The sequence below is a fragment of the Aethina tumida genome, chromosome 1, assembly GCF_024364675.1.
Source record: "Aethina tumida isolate Nest 87 chromosome 1, icAetTumi1.1, whole genome shotgun sequence".
NCBI classification, from domain to species: Eukaryota; Metazoa; Arthropoda; class Insecta; order Coleoptera; family Nitidulidae; genus Aethina; species Aethina tumida.
This window is the reverse complement of record NC_065435.1, coordinates 46597027-46622282: the sequence shown is the minus strand read 5'-3', so window position 1 is coordinate 46622282 and position 25256 is coordinate 46597027. Positions and strand designations below refer to the sequence as shown.

Below are 25256 nucleotides of genomic sequence, written 5' to 3'. Positions count from 1 at the left end.
ATATGCATATTGTGTCCGTTCTATTTTTAAAAATCGTCACCATCATATTAAAGTTTTATGTTCGGCTGTGAGCGCTGCTAAAAATTTCGACCAGTTGAAAAATGACGTAGCGCACGATAATTCACATGACACACTATTAAATGACGGATGTTGGCATTTAAACCGAAATTATTTCATTAAATTTACGCGACTAATTGTATAAAAAGGTCTCCCGAGTCGACACACACAAAATTAACCTTACTGTTTTGATTTCTATTTCTTTTTTTATTATTATTAAGACACTATAACTCCACTAATTTTATTACTTTTGGTTTTCGAACGCTTCATATTTAGGTAATTAATGTGCTGCGTTTAAAATGTGTTAATGGGGCTCTTACACACTTAAATTTTGTGCGGTTAAAATAAGATGAAACGAATTCGCTGAGGTTTCACAAATTTTACCAAATATATTTGAAATATCCACTTTTAATGTGGAAGGTCAATAAAATTGGTTGTTTAACGCAATCATTTTCCTAATTTTGGTTTCGAAACTAATTAAATTAGATAAAAATCAGAGAAAAAAATTTATTGCAAAATTTTAATTTTTCAATTTGTTTAGAGGAATATTAATTGTAATTTATGCAAAAATTTGTTAACTGTTAACATTTTAGAACATAAAATTTTGTTAAAATAAACTAAAACTAATTTTGGAAGGTCGAATGGGAATTAATTCAATTAAAAATATTTGATTAGTTCTATAAAAACCATATAATTTTATTACTTGGTTTGAAACGCTTGATTTCAGTTTATTAATATTAATATCTAATGTTAAAAAACTACAATTTTTTATAGAAATTTAACAAATTATATAATATATTATTATTTATTACAGTACAATATTGACTTTTTAATTTAAAACAATTTAAATTCTAATTATATTTTTATATACCATATATTTTTTTAAATTTATTCAAGATATTACAAAATTAATAATTTCCAGAATTTTCGACAATTCTAATTAAAACAGTTGAGAAATATTGTAATTGAAAAATATATGCGTATTAGAAAATTTTAATTTTTTAATTTGTTACAAATTAAATTTAATGGATACATTTGTAATTCTTGCCAAATTTTGAAATGTATTGTTATTTTTATTATTTCATAAAATAAACTAAAACTAATTTGGAAGGTCAAATGGTAATTACACTGAATTAAAAATATTTTAGTAATTTTATAAAAAACAACAATTTTATTAGTTGGTTTGCAACGTTGGAGTTCAGTTTTCAGTTTTTTAACATTTACAATATGTGGTACCAAAAACATTATGGAAATTTATAAAAGAATTATTATTGTATTATTATTTACGCCATATTGGTTTTTTTTATTTAAAGCAAATTTTAAATTATGATAGTTATATCCAAGAATAAAAAAATATTAAAAAAATAATAATTATAAGAATTTTCAACGGACATTGAAAAAAATCCCATCAGGACTTTGTAATTACTATTCTAATTAAAACAGTTGGTAAATATTGTAGTTTTTATTAAGTTTACTCGAATATTATTTCTAATTTATGGAAAAATTTGAGGTTATAAACTTTTTGAAATCTAAAATTATGTTTTGACGAAATAACTAAAATTAATTTTAGAGATTCGATTAGAAATAATTTAATAATTTTGTAAAAAGCCATAAAATTTTATTACTTAGTTTTAGTTTATTAATATACATATTTCGAAGTACAAAAAAAAAAGATTTTTTTATTGAAATTAAGCAAATTATTTTATCATTTAGTGTTTATTAGTGAACAATATTAATTTTTTAATTCAAGTCATTTATCCAAAATATTACAATTGATAAATTTTCTACGACATTAATTTCCAGTCTAATTAAATCAACTGATAAATAATCCAATTGAAAAAGAAATATATTACAAAATTTTATTTTTTTCCGAATAAAGTTTATTGAAAATTATTTATAATGTAAAAATTCGAGACTTTCTGAATCTTAAAATTTTGTTTCCACAAAATAAACTAAACCAATTTTATTACTTAGTTTCAGTTTGTTCATTTTAATATCTCGTAGTACAAATATAATTTTTAAAGTTCAGAGGAAAATATTATATTTTTTTAATTTTATGATAATATACTATATTTGCCATTTGTCCAATATATTACAAAATTTTATTTATTAGTTTTACGAAGATTAATTGAATATTAATTGAAATTTATGCAAAAATCTGTTTGAAATTTAAAATTTTGTTTTTATAAAATAAACTGATACTAATTTTGGAAGGTCGAATGGGAAATATAGTCAATTAAAGATGTTTTATGAATCTTATAAAAAACCATATAATTTTATTATTCGGTTTAAAATGTCTGGTTTTAGTTTATTAATATTAATACAAAAAACTGTGAAACATTAATTTTTTAATTCAACAAACAAAATAAATTATATTTTTTATCTATTTTAATTCTAAACATTAGAAAATCGATAATTTCGAGAATTTTCGACGGGACAGCGAAAAGAAATCCCGACGGGACCTTGTAATTACTGCTCTAATTGAAACAGTTGGTAAATATTCTAATTGTTCATTAACCGCTACGGTTACGTTAATTGATATTAATTACCGGATGAGTTTCGTCGGTTATTTATTTGTCAACGATACGTGCAAAATTGCGTTGGCCGCGCACAAAAAAAAATTAAAAGCACTTTCCCAAAATAATAAAAAATTAAAAATAAAATAAAATATAGTGCGTGGCATCATTTACATTATTTACTATTTATAGTGTGTGATTCAGGCCCGATTAAGCCACGCAAAGTTTGTTATCGTAGCAGTGATAGTGTTTACAATGTCGGATTAAAAAACGGAGGAAGAGCGTGCGGTGTGGTGGCCGTACACTTTGATGGACAGATGTGCAAGAGTCACAAATCATTAACATTTCAAATCTAGACAATTAGTCATTAAACAAACAAAGACGCCAGCCTTCGTGGGGACTATTGACATTCGGTTTGTGCGAATGTGCAAGCGGCTAATAAGATGGAAAAATATCGGAGTCCGATAAGTCCTCTTTGTCGGCCTGGAATTTCGTTAAAACCGTCCCCGTATCTTATATCTGTACCGCAAATATGCGAGTTGAGTTATCAATCAGACGTTCCGGGAATTGCAACAACCAGAACAAAATAAATACATGATGTACGTTCTGCTGATTGCGGCTTTCATTAATTGAACTGTTTAACATTTAACTGGGTTTTGGTAATTGATTCAAAATAAACCCGCGTTTGTTTTCGTTCAAATGGAGCCCGTTCCGAAAAATGATGAGACTGATGCTGGTGCTTACGTTGTCGATAAATTGTTCAAAAGTTCAAGAACAAAACGATGGATGGTCGCAAGAGTGAATTGTAAATTTGCTCTTCCGCTTCGTAAAACGTAGCAGAAGATGAATGTATTTTGTTAAAACATTCGTGTGGAATTGTAAATCACCTCTTATTCAAACACAACTATAATTAAATCTACATAAAAACAAATGGCAATGCTACATTCCCCTGACAGGGTTAAATGTCTTTTATTCTTTTCTTGTGATTAATGCTATTTACACCATTATTGAATGTCGTTCTTTTGAATTATAACCATCGCACAATAAATCCTGCATAAGGTCACACGTAAATTAAAACTCCTCCCATTTACCTTGATTGTTTCGAACAGAGATGTTTCATTGGTCGATGATGTTTTTACTGAACACCTAGCTTGATCAGGCCATAAAACTACCGAAATTTGTTTGATCAGGTTTTTTGCCATTATGGATTACATAAAATTGCCAACAAGTAATTAATTTTTACTTCTATATATGTACACCACTGAATGCATAATTTTGTTACGTTTATGAACTTGGCGTCAATCAATGTGCAAAACTTAAGTGCCATGAATGAATAATTAAAAAGATATTTGCATATTTTACATGAACAAAACGAAAAGTTTGTTTAACTACGTAGGAAGAAATATTATCGTTAAAGGAACAAATTAACTTTGTCGGGATTGTCATTCGCTATTAGTCAGAATAACAAGTTTTACTTGCTGTAGAAGTGGAATCCTTAATGGTTTAAATAATTCGAAATAATTAAATGGCCATTCAAAATAAGATTAACTTGTCATCTTTAGTGGATTTAGTTGGGTCCACAATCCGATTAAAAGTTATGTGTGACTTCATGTTAAATTAATCGTGAAAGTGGAGAAAACTTTTAGAAAAAAAAAAAATAATAATTTTGGAAACGATTTGTCTACTTTCCCATCATGTTTTTTGTGGTCAATTTAAAACAATAAAGTCTTATAATATACATTTAAGATTTAATACAATTATCTAAATAGGAAATGTGTTTATTGTAATATGATATGATTGTTGTTCCACTTAAATTTGACCAACATCACATTGTGTACACAGCCAATATTCCATATAGTTTAGTATTCAATTTAAAAGAGCACTGGTAACCCACTAAAAAAAATTAAGAACAAAGCAATGGAAGAGCAAACACTCGGTGGCCACCAAGAAAGACGAAGTGACATATTAATCTGTCCCGCCACCGGTATATCACCTGTAGACGGCACCGACTTAATTTTCGGTGTATTTTTTCGTTATTGTTGGCACCGCATTGGGAATCGGTATCTGAATATAAAAGGCCCCGACCGTGTAAGGCCATAATTTTCAAATTAGGCGTGAGCCAGCAGAGGTATTGTCGGACCCGAGCGACTAATGTGGCTCTGGGCCTCGATGTAATTACCATCTTGGCTACTGTGTTGCCTTAATGCAACCGGATGCAGTCACTTGTAGATGAGCATTTCAGTCTTTCGTCTTGTTTTTTTTTTTCTTTCTTTTCGTAAATTTTAAACCCACATTGTCTAATGCTCACATTATCCATCGGGTTATCAATTATTTTATCACGTCGCCACAAACCGTGTGCACGGAAGCAACGCCGATGCTCTTCGGTCGTCGATTTCATTATTTTAGTAAGTCGTTTTATCAATGGATTACGTGTGCCACCGAATTTACATCGGCGATTGTCTTTCGCAACAGTACGGCCTCTCACTCTCTGTGGACCCGGACCACTGAATATTCGCACCAAGAACCTGATTTAGTTGGTCCATTAAAGCATATTTTATGAATGGAATAGACTCTCGAATCTCACAAATGTGTGGTATCATCATATGTTTAACAGATGTTGGTGGCTCGAATGTTTTAGATCATCTCGGGCCCGTTTCTCTGGATGCAGCCTTCTGTCCGTGACGTTTCGTATAGTCTGATGACGATCTGAATTGTAACTAATTTGAAACCATTAACGAATCGTCGATTAATTAGACATTTACTCAGGAAATTTTCCTTTCAAATTTGAGTAATTCAATTTGTACCGCATATTTTAATCGTTGCAATTTTTTTTTCGTTAAAACGTATGAATTACGTAAAATGGCTACCAACAAAAATATCGCATTCGAATAAATAATATGTAATTTAACAATCACAATCTGCAGAGAAAGTTATAAATATGGACTGGAAATTTCATACACATATCATTCGCAAAGTATAACAGCAGTTGAGTGATCGTTATTTCGATTTTGACTAAATTATGAAGGAAACCAGTTTTGGGTAACAAAACGGACGAATACCAAAAAAAGAGAGTGTCAATTACGTAAAAAATGTTATCGAACTCGAATCTTACCCAATACTAATTAATATTTAATATTGTTGTTCATTCATAAGCCACTAAAATCAGGTTTACGACGTATTTTCTGTCAATTAGAGAACGAAAAAAGGAACAAGTCAACATTGTGAATGAAAGTGCATTAATAGTACTACTGCTAGATCCCACAATCTAATTGATTGGAAGTCAACGATAAGTAGGTTGGAAAATTAATATTACTATTTACATATAATTTATTCATTTCCTCAATTAAGCGACATTTAGTTTACTGATTATCGGTGTTATAACTAAATTGACTTAAAAGTTGTGTTTGAATGTGTCTAAGTTACTTGACAATGTTGCAGATTTCACCAAGGTACTAATTTAATTAATACTAATTTATTTAATTAATTACAAAACAGACATTAAAACAATTTGAATTAATGGTAAGTGGTTTGAGTAAAATAAAAAATTTAGAGGTAGTTTTTAAATTTTAAGGCTTATGTACAAAATAAATTTTACATAAAGCCATTTTAATTCAAAGAGTTTAAGTCAAAAATAAATAAAATGAATTATTTAAATAGGAAATAATAATTACTAGGTACCATGGAACAATACTGTAATTTAAAAATGCCTTTAAATAAAAATATGCAACAGCCAGAGAATAAAATAATGTGTGTGGTAAATTGGAGGTTAAAAGAAAAATGTTTGAGAAGACGAATGTAAAACATAGTTTATGTGTTGATACCAAATGTATTAGTACGCCTATTATATTGTATTGTATGTTGGTGTGCCCTACCTTTTGGTCTACTGAAAGCTTTCATTGTTTTTATGCCCATATCGCTGTAAGGCCTTAAAATGTCTATATACATTGACTAGAGTGTTGGATTTTTACACATATATACACAGCACATAAATAAATAAATTAATGATCTACGTGGTTATTTAAAATAAGCATCACTGAAGCACATGATCACCAACATTTTTATGGGAGTCATCATATAGCACCGTCTTCATATTATGTCCATAGTGTCACTGGTCTATTTAAAGATTTCTGTGGAATCGCACTGAAATAGAGTTTCTGGAGTGGCCCGAGGCGCGTATATACGTTATTGTTTCAGATAATCGCGGTTTCAAACTTTCAGCACATCGCCACCGATGGTCACTTGCACACTGTTTTTTTTTTCTCCTTTCTTTAAACTAAGTCCGAGTCAAGTTAGGAAGTCTTCCGACGCAGGTATCACCGTACCAACTTGTAGTAAATTGTAGTAAAAGACGAACAATGGCGTTTTCGGATGGGATTTCGTTAAAATTACCTACGGAATACAAAGGAAGCGCTGAACGCACCTGTGCAGTCCGACTGTTGAATAGAGTTTGGGACGGCTTGAAAACTTGCCAGGCTCCCACCATATGTTTTTCAAAGTTATGAATGAAGCGCTAGCCTCGCCGCGAGGTACGCCGCTCGTAGTAGTGTATCTCGCTCCACGGCCGGATGAAGAGATCTGTGTTCGAATCGGAGAGGAAATGGCACTGGTGTGTGTGTGTGCACTGCACGACGATATGTGGGAATTTTGAAATCTTATTCGCACACGACTCTGGGTCACATTTCGGGGACCGGCCGAAATGCACGATGGATTTTTAATGTCTACCACATGGTGGAACCACCACGTTTCCCAGATTTTGACACCGGTTACGATTATCGGCCGGCTAGAACTCCACTTCCGAACAATGCGCCCGACAACTTCCAATAATTTTAACGGTACCACTTCCAGTTTGCCTTTTTGAGACGGGGCAATAAAACTTGTTTACAAGCACGTACTACCTACTACTATCTTCGTTGGCATTTTTTTAACGTTCAGCGAAAATGGTTGAAATTACTTTTTTTTTTTATAAAATTGTAAATTACGCTCGTAGAGCAATTTATAGTAGCAGCGAAAGATGATTTGTTCTTGGAAGTGGAATGGACTTGAGAGCATATAAATATGAGATGGTATATTTAGTGCAACAATTTATGCATATGATTCTTTGAAAATGAGATTACAGTTATGAATTGAGGAAAGAATAATTGGTCTAAAGTGACTAATTACACATTAATAAGTAATGAAAAGTTAATTATTATTATCTACTGCCTGTTTTTCGAAGAAACAATCGTAAAAAATATATGTGGAACTATAACTACTTCTAACTAGTTTTCAACCTTATTTATTTTAAGAATGGAGCATACGTTGCCACAAAATAAGCTTATTTGACCAATTAAATACACAACTGAAAATTCTCCATTTTCTTAATTTTAACTGATAAAATATAAAAATTAATAAAATCAAACAATTTAATTTAATTAATTAAACTGTGCCCAGAAATCGTTTTTACAGTTTATTTTTTATTAAATTTAGATTATCCAAATCTTTTTGACTGAATTCATTGAACCGCCATTTTTATTTTTACAATTCCCCAAATTTGCCACTTCATCTCGCATATCTCGCTGCCGACAACTGACAAAATAAAAGTTCCGTCATCGCAACAATTAATTAACGCTGTGAAGTGTTCAAACGTGATGTAAACGTAAATAACTTGAACGATTACTACCGGTTTGAAAAAAGATCGACGTTAAATTTGTCGTGTCGTGTTACACTGAAAAAATGGGTTTTTTTATTTTTTTAAAAATCGATGTAATAACATCGAACAATTTGATCAGATAACAAAAAGTAATGCGATATCCACCTGTACGAGTACCCAATAAAACTCTTCATTTTTCTCATGGTTCTTGAATGAATCACCCTCCAAAATGTTCATTGTAAGACCAGATTAGTACGAATATATATTTAGATATAGCAGATCCTATCAATGGACATGCACGTCAAGTGCTAGGGTAATCCGAACAAGGTTGGGTCAGGTAGTAATGGTACAACATGGAAATAGTTGTAAAAATGTGTTTTTGTTTGGGACTATTTTAGGAAACGTTTTTATGGCTACTGTTGTTTTACGTCTTATTTACGATTAAGAGATATAACCAACGTCTGGACGACTAGACATACAGATAAAGAGTTTTAGTATTGATCATATTACGAAAGTTTGTTTATCAACGTCTGCAACAATTTACCCCTTTCTCATCTCGTCGTTTTCACATTCACAATTAACCAAATCCCAACAACTGTTCCAAAGCGAATGACTCAACTTATTTTTTTACTTTTATCGGAAATATTGACGTGTCAAATTGGAAACCGCATAATGACCACCAAAGGTTAAAAATATATTAGCAGATTTTAATTAGAGTCGTTAAGGCGGTTTAATTACATTAATGCTGGATTTATGATTCGTTCTTGTAATCTAAAAACATCAATTAAACTTTGACCACACACAGATCGTCGCTTTCCAGCCGAAGATATGGTAATTATTGAAAATTAGAAAGAAATGTTGCAGCTTCCTTTCCGCGTATTTTATAACAAAGTTCACGAGCGTGCACACATTTTGTTAATTAATTTAAAATATAATCCTGTTTGATGCATTAAAGTTTACTGGTTTAAACACGCTCCAAGTATTAATTATTAACGATTATTGCCAAGTTTAGTATCCATAAAATAGAATATAATCCGCAACTAAAAATTGTCGTATATTTTAGATAAATGCCGTGAATATCGTAAATGTAAATTTCGTAATTGTTTATTACATAACGCGACGATAAATAGAATAAAATAATAAAACGAAACACATCGACGAATAAATCTGTGTGACAAGCCGGCGGTGTGATAAAACGTTGTTTAATATGCTTAAATTTTGAGGTAAAATAATGAGGACGAATGAGCAATTTTCTGTTTATCATTTTGATAGTATATGGTAGTAGACCGGATATGTCAATTTTGAAACACCCGTTCTGTACATATTTGATATTATGAATTATTTTAGATTAAGGCTAAATTAATAGTGTTACGTATAGCAAACTCGACGAAAATAATTTACGTAATTAGTAAAATTTGCATAATGTAATGTATTAAAAATTTCGCAGTTTTTAGTGCTAAAAATATTCATGTGGCAGTGAAACAATGGCTGAATATTAAATACGTGTTTAATATAGTGAAAATGTGCATTAAAGATTTTTCAAATTTGTATACAACAAAAAACTAAAATTGATCAATCAATTTTTAAGTTAAATTTAAACGATTAAAAAAATTATACAGCAATATTTAGGACATTTATGACCTTAAAAAATTATAGTAATAATAATAATGAAATTTAATCAATAAAATATTGATTAACACGTTTTTAATATAGTAAAAATATGTATTAATGCTTTTCCTAATTTATTTACAACAAAAAACTAGTTATTTATTTATTATATTTATTTATTTATTATAATTCTTTTGGTTTAAATTTAAACAAGTAAAAAAATTATACAGCAACATTTTTGACACAAAAATATTAATGGTTTTAAAAAAATATAGCAATAATGATAATAATAAAATTTAACCAATACAAATTAATTAAATACGTATTTAATATAGTAAGAATATGTATTAAAGCTTTTTCAAACTTATTTTCAACAAAAAACTAAAATTATTTATTTATTATCAATATTTTAGTTTAAATGTAAACAATTGAACAAATTACACAGCGATATTTTGAACACAAAAACATTAATGATCTTAAAACAAATATGGCAATAATGATAATGATGAAATTTAATCAATAAAAAATTTATTAAATGTGTCTTTAATATGGTAAAAATATGTATTTAAGCTATTTCAGATTTATTTTCAATAAATAACTAAAATTATTTATTTATTATCGATCATTTAGTTTAAATATAAACTATTAAAAAAACTATACAACAATATTTTGGACAAAAGAATATTAATAATCTAAAAAAGATATAACAATAATGATTTTAATGAAATTTAATCACTAAAAAATTGATTAAATACGCATTTAATATAGTAAAAATATGTACTAAAGCTTTTTTAAATTTATTTCTAACAAAATACTAAAATTATTTATTTATTATTTACCTTTTAATTTGAATTTAAATTATTAAAAAATTATACAGCAATATTTTGGATACAAAAACATTTTAAAGAAATATTAGCCAAAATTATTATTATTATTTTGAAATTTAATGAGTAAAATACTTCTCTGTCGGTTTTATTGAAATATGTAAATTAAAATTATCATTTTTATTATTACCATTTTTTTTAAATTTTGAATTTTTATACAGTTTACAAAAAAGATTGTTAAAAATAGTAATATGTTAATATAATGTAATTTTAAAACCATATAAAATTATACATAATAAATTATGTCATAGTATTTTGAATTATTATAGAATTTATATAATATATTTTAATTTTTGTTCTGTTTTGAGAACAGAATCAATATAAATCAATATCAATTCAAAAAAATCTTGTTGTGTAGATCGGCACAGATTCCATTTAGTCGATAATAAATCGTGGCCATTCCCCTAAATTCCGAATAAAAGCGAGACATTCCACTATCATAAAAATAGGACGTCGCGACAACGTGGACATTAGAGACGAAATTCCTGGTCGCAGTGTCAAAAACGACGTATTTTCCCATTGCTAATTGCAACCGAAACGGCCGCGTGCAATATCGGAACAGGTAGCCGACACAAAAACAGATTGCACAAACCTTGAAACCCACCGGTGGGCAGGTAGTGCGCGTTGGAATCCCATTTCCCCCTGTCTGCGGCGTGGGCAGGGGTCTCGGTGCAGGGCCGGAAGCGAGGGGAAGCCACCCTCACCTTACGCGCCGGAAGTGTAGTAAACACCCCGGGCGAGGCTACGACGCTCGAGTAAAACAGGACAAGTTTGTTTACTTCGGGGTCGTGGTGCGGTGCTGTGTAAATAAAATCCGGGAGGATTATGCAGCGATTGGGCACTTTAATGCTGCACCGTTTGCTACTTTATATTATTCTTTAAGTGTTACTTGATTTGCCTTGTGTCACTAAAAAAAGCGCAGCCCAACACGTATGCTGAGAAAATGGTCAAAACTGGAAATAGATTTCATACGTTCTGGACTTATTTAACTTAAATTATTCAGTGGCGACTTCTAAATTTCGAAAAAGTAATTGATTTAAACTTGTAAGAGTAACCAATTGCGTTTAGCGTCTTCGGCATTCGAATTGGAAGCCTCTTCCTCATCATGCATGGTTGCCAGACCTAGTAATTGCTCACCATTCCATAACAGATCAGTTTCAATTTTTTCACGCAGTTACTTTCAATTTATGTAATATTTAATCATCTTTTGGTCAAAACTGCTCAATAACTTTAAGAGAGACAAAGTCAGAACGATTTCTGACAGATTTCTTTTGGAACATAATGCAATATGTTCTAGATAAATGAAGTTTTGTTTTCTTAAGTCTGAGTTGACATTTTTTGGGGTTCATCTTGGTGGTTGGGAATGACCTTGACCACTGTCCTGTTTAAATCAAGAAATAATTAACCAATTCACTGTTGGTTTAAGTTTTTAACGATATTCCAATTACTTCTAGATAACCAATTTCTTCTAGATAAAAGTAAGGACCGTAAAATATTTATGGCAAATTATATTTCAAGAGCTGGTTTTTTGCCAGTACCTTCTTTTCTGGCTTTATTATATTCTCACAGTTATGAATGTGTTAACGAATTATACAATGTAACATTAGCATAGTCGTTTAAGATATAAACAGAACATTATTTCCAGTCGATTTGTTACGTGGAAGTAATAAATTTTGATTAAAAACTTTTATATATTAATAATTATACCAGCCTCAAGACAAGTAATTTCCATTTACGTGAGTGAGAGGGAGGGAGAGTGAATAATTTAAAATAAAATAAATAAAAAACCCCGATTGTGGGCCTATTTAAATTAAACAAACAACAATTTTATGAGACGAATTAATCATAATGGTGGATATATATTGGTGTATTTGTTATCGGAGCTGATCTCGGTCTTTGTACAGTTTCCTGAATGAATCGCTCTCTGTGACGCTGTGCACGTAGAAAAGCATTAAGAACCGAGCATATAGCGCAAGCTCCCGCACACGGTCTTCTTTCTATTTCTAACCAAACCCATTCACAAAACGCACATAATCATCAATGAACCTGCTCGACCGCCTAGCGTTCTCCACGCCGTTTTTTACCAACTCTCTATATTACTCCGACTCCATGCAGTGTAATTGCATCGGCAATAAACTATCATTAGAGTTGGAAAAAATTCAATGAACCGTTTCTGTGTATGCTACTAATATACACGAGGAAGTGCTACTTGTTTTCTAAATGTAATGCGAATAGGCGAACATGCAGTGTCCTATTGAAATAGATTGTAACATGCCCAGGAGTTTGATTGCTAATGTGCATGCAGGTAATCGGTGTTTGTCTTAAAGGATTATAATGGCAGAGTGTGGTTTATTACAAGAGCTCAAAAAGTAATCGAGAAGATTATGTAGTTATGTTATTTTGTTGCTCAAAAAGTTTTATTACTTTAAATTGAACGACGAATGCGACAAAGAACTGTTCTGGTGTCTCGTGGAAGAATTTTTGGTCTTATACTCATTTGGGTCATCATCTGTGGCACAAGAAGTTGTGCAGGTTAATAATGACTAGATTCAACATACTACAATGTTAGCTTTAGTAACATTTCTTGTAGCAAGAACCAAAAGAAATATACGAGAATTGATGATGACTGGCAAAGACCAGGAAATGGGAAAATCATAAAGCTGCACAGTTACACACGCGGAAGAAAATATCGTTAAGATTACAAATATTTCAAGGAATTAAATAAAAATCTAAGTAGCTGAAAATTAGATACAAAAACTAGAATATTTTTTAGTTCATGAGATTGATATTAAAACTATTATTTTCTTTGAAAAATTGTACATATTTAATTTTTAAGAACTAAAAGAAATATATGAGAATTGATGATGACTGGCAAAAACATGGAATAAACTATCATTTAAGATTACAAATATTTGAAGGAACTAAATAAAAATCTAAGTTGGTGTGTGTGCCAATTGGACACAAAAACTAGAAAATTTTTAGTTCATAAGATTGATTATTCAAATTAATATTTTCTTTGAAAACAATGTACATATTTAATTTTTCTATTGTCTGTTTATTTGTAGCAAGAACCAAAAGGAATATATGAGAATTGTGATGACTGGCAAAGAACAGAAAATAGGTAAATCATAAAGTTGCACAGCTTCACACATGGAACAAACTATCATTTAAGATTACAAATATTTGAAGGAACTAAATAAAAATCTAAGTCGGTGCCAATTGGACACAAAAAGTAGAACATTTTTTAGTTCATAAGACTGATTATTCAAACTAATATTTTCTTTGAAAACAATGTACATATTTAATTTTTCTATTGTCTGTTTATTTGTAGCAAGAACCAAAAGGAATATATGAAAATTGATCATGACTGGCAAAGACAAGAAAATAGTTAACTCATAAAGTTGCACAGCTTTACACATGGAACAAACTATCATTTAAGATTACAAATATTTGAAGGAACTAAATAAAAATCTAAGTTGGTGTGTGTGCCAATTGGACACAAAAACTAGAACATTTTTTAGTTCATAAGATTGATTATTCAAACTAATATTTTCTTTGAAAACAATGTACATATTTAATTTTTCTATTGTCTGTTTATTTGTAGCAAGAACCAAAAGGAATATATGAGAATTGATAATGACTGAAGAACGGAAAATATCACACATAGAACAAATCATTTAAAATTACAAATATTTAAAGGAACTAAATAAAAATCTAAATTGGTGCCAATTAGACACAAAAACTAGAATATTTTTAGTTCATGACATTGATTATTAAAACTAATATTGTCTTTGAAAAAATATACACATTTAATTTTTCTACCGCCTGTTTATTTGTACCAAGAACTAAAAGAAATATATGAGAATTGATAATGACTGGCAAAGACCATGAAATGGGTAAATATATAGCTGCACTGTTTCCCACATGGAACAAAGTATCATTTAAGAAAACAAATATTTCAAGGAACTAAATAAAAATCTGAGTTGGTTCCAATTAGATACACAAACATTTTTAGTTCATGATATGGATTATTCAAACTATTATTTTCTTTTAAAAAAATGTACATATTCAATTTTTTTACCATGAAAACTAAGAGCAAAACATTGATATTACATATGTTGCTAAGATGCAGTTATATTGATAGTTTTTCTCAATGAAATTAATGACTCATAACAGTAATATTATGCCAATAACACCTCACGATTGAAGCAAGTTCGGAGGCACAAACGAACCAGTCGGTTTTTATTGGACCCGGAAGCCGATGCCTAATTAACCATCACCGAATAAATTAAACATTGTTAGCACGGGTAGCCGAATCCTCCCAAACTATTTAAACGAAACTAAGTAGATAATTACTAAAAATGTCTTTGATGAATTTCTCTAAATCAAGTGGCCGCACCGAACTAACGGAATTAAAAGAAGTGGCCCCGTACCGGATGCGGGATATCTGCATTAAACAGGAAGTCGCAGCCTCTGTGCGTTAACGTGCTACCAATTACACCGAACCATCGTAGTCGCCTATCGAACCGTGCCACGGGTCACTTGACTTGATTTTCAGCCCCTTGGTGCGAATCGATTCATTGTCTCGTGCTATGTTCGAGGCGATTTTTTCAGGCGATACATTGTTCCACGGGCTCCTTTAGACGCTAATTACGTTTCTTCCGCTTCGGTTTTTTTTATTTGCTCTCTCCTGTCGTGATTTCAGACACTGTTCACCAGAAATACAACAGAAAAAGTTGTTTCCTCTTTCTGGTAATTGTTAATTTGTACCAGTGACGGCCTTTTATTCCGCACTAATGGGAGAAATTAAAATGAAACGTGGACGATTTCGATACACCACGATGAATAATGACGACAATCAATTGATTCCAATCGCTACACGTTTTTGGTGTGGAGGAAACGTTGACGAAAGAACAAAACTCATGTCCGATGAAATTACTCAATTCGTCTTGTGTTTGCTGAGCGTTTGCGACTAATTGAGTGATCTTCTGTTTCTAAAGTGAAGGAAGACTTAAATTGGACTCTTAATTTTGAAGTTGTTAAATTTTTATGGCCGAAATAAAAATAAACACACATATATTATCACACATTTATTTCCCAACAATGCTAATAACAACTTCGAGAGCTATTTCCCTTTCCGATAATCGTTTTATGTGGTGACACGATCGAGATTATTATACATTAAGAAATCATATGTCTGATACTAAAATCTTATGTGCGCATCCTCCCAATTAGGAGAGGAAGTCGTTTGCTGCAACATCTTTCAATGGAGCCGTCTTCATCATCGTTAAATAAAAGTAAAACGTAACGAAATATTCAATTTTTATTTTTATTTTTTGTAAATTTATGCGGTTCGTATGAGAAATGTTCATGTTTAACATTAGTGTTGATGATAAGTTTCTATGGACATAAACTCCCTGCATTTTACATCGTCCTTTGACTCTTGGAAGGTTTTATTGTCTTTTGAAAATCAATTATTATTCATGTAGTTAAACTTGTCGTCACGTCGGACGTCAAAACTATGACATAGGTATTTCCATTGACTCGTAAAACATATATGAAGTGGACATACATAAAATTCCATCCACAAACGCCATTATCTGTTTACACGGCAAACACATCCCATTATGTTGTGTTGACACGGCAAATACTCATCAAAGGCTTTGAACAATTGTTCTTGAATGATTAATAATATTTGAGAGTTAACACTTTACGGTGTTTGCTCTGACAACACGGGCCGGCAAAGGCAAAGATGTGCTTTTTTTATAGATTCCGAGATTTTCGGGAATGCGTCACGCGATTCTTAGGGAAATTACACGGTTTCATGCAGAATGTTCCCGTCTATGCGGTCAAAACTTACCCGATCCCCAATAGAAATGAAAGAAACAAATGTGTGTTTACCTGAAAAAGAAAAAACGGCTTTAATTAATACACCTATCAGTTTAAAGATCTTGGTTTTTAATTGAATTTTTATATTAAATTAACATAATACAGGTATTCAAAAATAAAAAAAACATAAATGCCCAAGTAATAAATATAAATTATACACTTGTTAGAAATAATCGGTTAAAATTTATTACGGTGGAACTTTTACATTGCGCACTATTAGGACATTTACATACAGATAGATAAATGATTTACAAATGCAAAATATAACAGTACAATTGATAAATATAGTTGATTTATCACTTTTAGTAATTCAACTGGAGTTGAATGTTACGATATATATAAACAATGTATTATTTAATAGGTAACGGTAATGGAGATAAAGATGTCTAGTTTACAAATAAACAGGCGATAGAATTGCAATATTTTGCACGTTGACAAATTAATGTTACATTTGATTATTTTTAATGACACAGAAATCTAAAGAAAACCACGGTGTCGGTGGTCAGCTGAACACAATAGGAACTAATGCCAAAAATGATTAATGACGATTCCTTTTGTGCGTGTGGTCGAGGAATAGATTCCATTGTCGATTCCAAAGCCACACTACACTGGAAGGAAATGGAAATGGTCAGGAATCAATGTTGATGATGCGTTTGTTGCTCATAACACCATCGAAATAATTCTTGTGTTCTTTGGTCGTCGAACGGATTCGTTTGTCACGTGTAGAACAACACAGTCCAACAGACGAAAGAAAAGAAAAAAGATAAAGAGCGTGGATTCGGTTGGGGTCAGGGCGAGTCAAGTCAACAATACACCTTTGAATATTCATACTCCTATATTATATGTAGATTTGCCGTCGATTTGCATAAGAACACTGCCACTTGTTGACAATGTACTACATTATCGGCAATGGCTTTTAAAATATCGCATTTTTTGTTCTTTGGAAACCTTTATGGCGTTTATTATGTTTATTATATACCTAGTTAAAAAGCATAAACAACAAGAATAATATAGTAGTTACATGTCTTTAGATTGCATAAGGAATTAGCGCGATTCGAAGGAACAAACGGACGACGATTTTATCGTCACATTGTTTCAGTTCAAAGAAGACCACCAGTTTATTGTAACACCAAATACAAAAGCCAATGAATAATGGAGGATGATATAAAGACAGTGCGTTATGAATTGTCGGAATTGGAAATGGTGACTTTGATAAGCTGAAGGAATCTGAGAAATCATCATCGTCGGTTTATTTTTCCAGATCTCGACGAGTATTATCGCATGATTTATTAATGTAGTGATTTTTCACGTATTCAGTTTATATGTACAAGACGAATTTATTTACTGTAAAAGTGCGTTCAACTTGGCACATACGGACACAGATGACAAAAACTAAACACAGTCCAGCATGCGATCAACAATAAAAATTATGAATGATTACAACATGCGTGTCTGTGTTATGATAGAAAAAACACATAGTATACAGAAGCCACTACGCCACGATACAATCAAAATATACAAGGCCTGACATTCATTATTACCGGCTTTTTATTGTGGAAGATTGTTACGAGCCAAGTGTTCCACAACGAATAGTTTTTGTCATTTCATTCGAATTCTTATTCTCGGGAATGATGATGTCAAGATGGTATCTAAGATGATTTGGTACATTTTAATTATGTCGAACGGTACGGTGGGAGATTTCATTGTTACGGACACCGAAATTTGGATTACATTCTTCGGATTTCATTCATAGCACCACGGATTTGATCGACGTCAGCTTTTTGGGCCGCATCGCACAATGCGTAGATCCTAATTGCTCCAGTTACGAATTAATCATTGGCCATTTTTAATTGTCACGCGGCATCCTGCCGTCAAGACAGGTAGCAAAATGTTTGTTATTCATGAATGTCGTCAACAAATGACCGCGGAAGGCGTTAGATATCATGCGGATTGGGCTTTTTCAGCTTCCATTCATCTCATTTGAATGAATGGAGTTGGCGGTGTCCGACAAAAAAGCGACACTCGACGTAAAAACAGATGAACGCGTGGCTGCAATGACCGGAAAAGGAAAATATTAAATGGTCAAACACATTGCGTCACGATAATAAGCGACATCCTGCAACATCGTACAGGTTTGTCTAGTGCGCTGGACAACTATCGGCGGAAGATGCTAAGAATAAAACCAAACGGCTGGAAATAACTGTAGTTATGGATTTTAATGTCGGATAATCGATGCAAACAAACGAAAAAAGTATTTGATTTCTTCCTGTCGCATTTGCATGCTGATCCGGCCGAGCCGTTGAATTTAATTAATTAACTTATCTTGACCAGATCAATGAACAGAATCCTCCTCCGTCTTTCTCTGTCTTCTCAGCTTTTCGATGCTTCACGGATGAATGGAGGGTATGTCGTTTATTGGCTTGTTTATTGGATTTAACGGGCATAAAATCCAATTTATGGATGCCGATGTAGCTCCGATAAAAAACATGAGCACATTTTTTCAATTGTACGAATCAACAGTTAGAAAACATTATTCTAATTTACGAATATCGCAATGACCTTTCGGATTAATTGCCGAAAAGTGTTTTGTGTTTGGGAAGGATCATGGTACATAAAGACCATTTATTTTATTTAGGTCAATCCATTGCGCTCATTGGCGATTGCAGCAGCGGAATTATAAACCGTGAATGAGTGGTTTGATTGATAAATTGCTGAATTGTTTTATTTAGAGAATGGATGCAATGTCAAATTAATTCATCGATCTACCTCTGATTGCCCCTGACTCATTCATTTCAATTTCTTTCATCGGGTCGCCTTTGCCTTACATTCAATTGTAACTCTGCAGAACGCACAATATTTATTGTTGTCGGCCGGTCGTGCTACGAGGTAAATCCGAAACGTTCGAACATTTACTTGAAAAACACCAAGCCACATAAAAACCTAGTTAAGCTCGTCATTAGGAAAGTGGAAAACAATTAATGGTATAAAATTTAATTACAATGTTCATTTTAAACGTTATTTATATGTCCTGCAGACACTCGTGCATTTTCTCGATTCTTCCGGAATTCTTTTTCTTCTTAACATTCTCCGCATTTTTAAGCGGATGCACTTCCACGCAATTAAAGTGTTTAATAAATAGTTCACTCTGTATCTCTAAATATTCAGCCAATTAACCTTATCTAATTGCAGGTAGAAGTTATTCGGATTCAGTGAAAATAAAAATGGCAAACAACTTTAGATTGCGAACGTGTACATACAATTTGTTGAGAATTATTACCGTAAATATTAACCCAACCATTTGCATAATTCTCTTGCAAATGCATAAGTAGCTGTTATTTATATAAGCGTACATGTAAATTGTTTCACATAAATATAAGCTTCGATTAGATTAATAATATTTAAATATTGCGCATCGATTAAAAAGAATCCGCTCAGGTGATGTGATACATCGAATGCAATAACCACTGTCGATAATTTATCCCCGCTTTGAAGGAAACTATTTCAGTTCCTAATGAGGGATATTATTCCACAGATGCAACATTATGCAGAACGTCGCGATAATGCGTTTATCAATGAAATAGAAACGACATTAAGCGCACTTATGTAAATCCAGTGTTGATACGCCACGATTTGCATTAACAACAAATTTAAATATTTCTTATCCCCATCCATATAAACTGAATTAACGCAATTTTGTTGTTGGTGTATCGACAGTTTAATCGAAAATTTTACTCACAAAATGTTAGGAAAAGATCATTCTTCCATCAACTTATTTTTGGACTTGAAAAATCACAAAATTTCAGTTGTTATTTGATAATTTGATGTGTTTATAGAAGTATCTTATTACACAAGTTTGTATCCGTCTCTGTACACAGTAGTTTAGAAGGAATTCCGAGGAATCTACTGATCTTGTCTTGCTAGAAAAACAAGACACTTCGGTGTTATCTTCTTTGGTGGTTGAACGATGTGTTATCACCGATGACACTTTACAATGTTCTGAATCAACAACAACATAAATTGATTAATGATACTGGACATCCAAACACTAGAAAAAAACACAATATTCCAGTTAATATATGTTTAGTAATTTTTTTAATAAATGATTTTAACAAAAATCATTTATTATCCAATATTTGTAGTCAGGTACCATCTTTTTATTACATACTTTGAGAGTAGTTCCATAGCTAAATAAATATTAATGAATATCTTGATACAATTTAAGAGTAAATTTTACAAAAAAAATTAACAACAAACTTATCTCTAATGAATATCTTGATATAATTTATTTGTAAAACTTAATAGGTGATAATTGAAATAGATTATTTTTCCTGTTTTCTTGGTTCCAATATGTCGAATCATTAGCAACAATGGATTCCTTGAATCAAAAACAAAAATTTACAGTTGGTGAATTAGTTCTAGAAATTTTAGAAAACAATATAGTTTGAGGCTGAACCAGAAAAGTTAGTGCTGTCTGTTAAATTTTTTTCATAAATTATTGCAGAAGTTTGAGGATGTTCTGGTTAAAGAAATATTCAATCGTTGTATATGTACAGAATTAACTCAATTTTGTTGTTGATGTATCAATTTGGAAAATAAACTGAAAAAATATAAGTGATATTTTATAACCTTCGATAATTGATGATCTAAAACTTGAACTTTTAGGACAAGCAGAAAAATAATCGATATTAATTGAAGAGAAAAAATGATAAAAATTCAGTTGTTACCAGTTTAAACGTTTTTATTGACGTATCTTATTACTCAAATAAGTATTCATCTGTGTACACAGTAGTTTAAAAGGTGTTGCGACTAAAGGAATATTAGACTCTACTTATCTTGTCTTAATAGGAAAACAAGATGCTACTGTACTATCCTCTTTGGTGCTTGAATGGTGTGCTTATCACTGATGACAGTTGACAATGTCTTGAATCAGAAATTATAGTTGATAAATGGTACTGGACTTCCAAATTTTTAGAATGAAGAAGGGCCAGGAAATTCTAGCTGTTTGGTATATTTTTTAATAAATAATTTTAACAAAAATTTTTTATTATTTAATATTTGAGACCAGATACAATTTTTATTTTTTTATTCCGTAGTTTAAAAAAAATTTTATTCGAATAAAAGACTGAATTTATATTTAATGAATATCTTGGTACAATTTAGTTGTAAATTTTACAGAAAAAATTTTGAAACAGGCGACTTTTCCATGTTTTTTTTTTCAATGTGACGAGTCTTTACCAACAATGAGTTATAGAAATTTTAGAAAACAATTGATTTAGACTGAAGGTGGACCAGAAAGTATCAATTTGTCTGATAAATTTTTCTTGTTCTATATTTATTGCCTTTTATCATTATACTGTGAAGGAAGCTCTTTCACATTCTCTTTGGTATGCTTTTAATAATCAATAATATAAAATTTGGATTTCTAGAAAAGTAGAATATGTTTTTGTAATGCTTCTTGAAAATAGTTTATTACTCAAATTCTTCTTTTTACACAGTACTTTAAAAGTCGTACAAAGACTAAAGAAATATTAGACTCTATCGATCTTTTCTTGGTTGGAAAACTAGATGCTTCTGTGTTATTTTCTTGAGATATTTATCATTACTGATGACACTTTACAATGTCCTGAATCAAAAACATAAATGGTACTGCACCAGAAAAGAAGATAGGAGAAAAAGGATCAGGAACTCATTTTGACATCATTTTAGTCGGTTTCAATGTGTCGAGTCATTAGTGACAATGAATAATAATAATAAAACATGTGGAATCCTAGAAACTAAGAAAACAATAGATTTAAATTGATAGATAGACCAGAAAATATCAATGTTTGGTAACTTTTCTTTGTTGTAGTTTGAAGGATGTTTTGGCTTGAAACATACTGAAGTAGATCGTTCTTTTTTGCCTTTAATGTGTATTTTGGTCCATGAAAATATATTACGTTCCACCAGCGGTATTGAATTACTCCACGTTTTTATTCAAAACAACAACCACCAAAGGAACAAAGCATCAATTCGATGAGCATAAAATTCCCAATTAATAAAATCACAAATGAAATAGTTTGCTGTAATCAGGATGTTAACAAGAGATCAAACAAATACCACAACAAACAGCGTCCAAAATGACACGTTCCTGGTCTTTGTTTCCTCGAGGCATTGTATGCTAAAATTATACGTCTCCATTACAAACAGTCCAATTTATCATACATGGGTTCACGCCGTTTGGTAAAAATCGGTTTATTGCAGTTGAACAGCGCGGCTCAGCCGTGTTAATAGAAAAATTAAAAATTGACTAGACGGAGAGGCTCTCATGTGGCTAGAAAGAGACGGCCTTAAAAAACTACGGCTATTTGCAATTCAAATAGCGCACCTGCGTTTGAATTTTTCCCATGGTTGGTAAGCCTGACAGGAGAACGAGTTATTTACGCGTATGTTTATTAGCATCGTCACAGAGAAATATCCAGCGAACGACTGGTATTATTATTATTTATCAGCTCCGATCGGAACCGTCTGCATTATTAACAGTTTATGTATCTCGACTAATGCCTTCCAACAATGACGCTGAGTAATGATACGCATTTCAAATCGGTAGCAAACACTTTTCGCTTCGTCCGTCGATTGATTGCATACCAGATAATGCAACCATCTACCAGCCAATAGTTTTGATGCTTCCATACTAAATGACCATTATGGCTTGCACTGTTATATTTACTCGATGCCTGAGACGATAAACAGCAATTACTGAACGTATTGTATAAGTAACGTATTTTACTGGGAATTTGTCAGAATGATTAAACAAGATATATATAATTAATGTTTGTAAATAAACTTAGTGAACCACTTATTGGTGTTCAGACACCGTAAATAACAACCCATTCCCCTCATCGGCCAAAAACTACCTAAATAACGTCTGCAAATCCACTGGTGGGTGGAAAACTTAACGTCTTTTTATTTTCGCATGGACCCTAATTGTTGTTGCGAAGACGTTCCTTTTGAATACGAGGGAATGTTCATCGTTGGTTTTCATCCGAACCGTCGAAAAAAATTGCCAATTGGAAGTGGATACAATAGGTTTATTAGTGGCCAGTAACTGTATCGTTTAATTACTGCCTTAATATGTGTACTATTCCTACTAATGCGTTTTTTCGTACTAGATGTTTTATGTTATTCAATTAAACGTGCAAGAAAACTTGTTTAATGATGTAATTACGTTAAAATCATTAATTTCTCAGCTAGGTGCTCCGGCTAACACGCTAAAATGGAACACAAACAATTGTGCGAACGATGAAATTATTCGAAATTACGATTGGCGATTCCGTTAACACATTTTCACTTTGTGAACGTGAACCGTGTTGACGCGACTCCCTCGTAGCCGAACGTCGCAATGATTCGCATAGGTGAAGAGGTCAGTGCATGTCTGGTTCCGATGGGGAACGTCTCCACAGGTTGAAAGCGGGGAGGCCGAAGGCTAGGCCTGGTCTCTGTTCGGGAGCGCATCCAACCGTACTTCCTATGGCCCCCTCATTGTCTTCGTTATTACACTCTCTTCGTCCGTTTGTCCCTTGGTCCACTATATACATATACATGTTGGTATATATATTTTTAAAGGCATAATTACAGCGAGACGGCGCACCGTTTTTTCGCTACCTTTGTTTCGCTCGTCCATTAATCACTTGTGGTGAGGAACTTTTCATATTATTTTTGCCATTTTTTGGGGCTTTGAACCGATGTTATGGTGTCTGAGGAAATCTATTGTACGTTTTGAAAACAATATCCGTGTGACTCACCCACTATATCTTAATACACATCTAATTGCCGTTGTAAAAAAAAAAGTATCTGGTTGGGCAACGCAATGTTTGGCAAGATCGCAACAAAGGCGCTAAACTTAGGAAGTTTCTTAAGCGGGCAATTAAAACACATCGTTTTGATTGCGAAGATGAATGGAACTTCATTAAACGCGCATCTAGTAGCCGGTGACCTAAAAAAGTGAAAAGAACGCGCGTCCAAAACAAATGCACAATGGAAGGAAATGCCCGGTGGCAAGAGACAAAACGAAAAAATTAGACAATGTCCAATTTCAAGGTAGGCTAATTACAATTATTTGGTAAGAAATTGTTTAATATTCTTTTTCAGTGGGATACATCGGACCCGATTCGCCACACTTTTTGGTCTAGATTAGATTATTAAATTGACTTAGGAAAGTCCTGTTCAAATTGACCGAATAAAGTTCAATGAAGCAGTTTTTTTATTGTTTTGTTTCAGTTCATGTATTAAGACATAAGATATTTGATAATCGTAAACACGTTTCAATTTGTAGGACTCGTGCCAAATGTTGTAAACTGCGACCTTGTGGAAACTTTAATTTATTTCACACTAGCTCTCCTTAAAACATGCTGTAAGTTGTGTAAAAAACCATGTGAATGTGTAAATTAAAATGAAACACTTTTTTTCCTAAAAGAGAAATACCAGAAAAAATAACTATTCTAGTAACATGCATATGTATATGTTTGTGGCGAATTATTCACGAATGGCATGTGGTTTCGTAATGTTTGCTTACATTACCAATAATGCGTGCGTTCCAAAATAAACAGAGCTTTTGGAATAGGGACTTTCCTAGTGGTGCATCATTTCAGTCAAAAACTTCATGACAATTGGAGCACTGATTGAAAATTACTCAGA

General features: G+C 31.9%; 1 protein-coding gene across 4 annotated transcripts in view; it reads right to left on the bottom strand.

Moving 5' to 3' along the window:
* The window catches only part of LOC109599424 (ETS-like protein pointed), a 120722-nt gene that overhangs the window by 39050 nt on the left and 56416 nt on the right, over window positions 1-25256 (bottom strand). The window contains exon 1 of one of the 4 annotated variants that reach the window (XM_020015426.2): window positions 6446-7055. The exons of 2 other annotated variants lie outside the window; for them this stretch is intronic. In XM_020015426.2, coding sequence (XP_019870985.1) covers window positions 6446-6518 — 73 coding nt within the window. In that variant the 5' untranslated portion in view covers window positions 6519-7055. Of the gene's footprint in view, window positions 1-6445; window positions 7056-25256 lie in introns of those variants that run through there. One more of the 4 variants, XM_020015436.2, reaches the window with a different exon arrangement.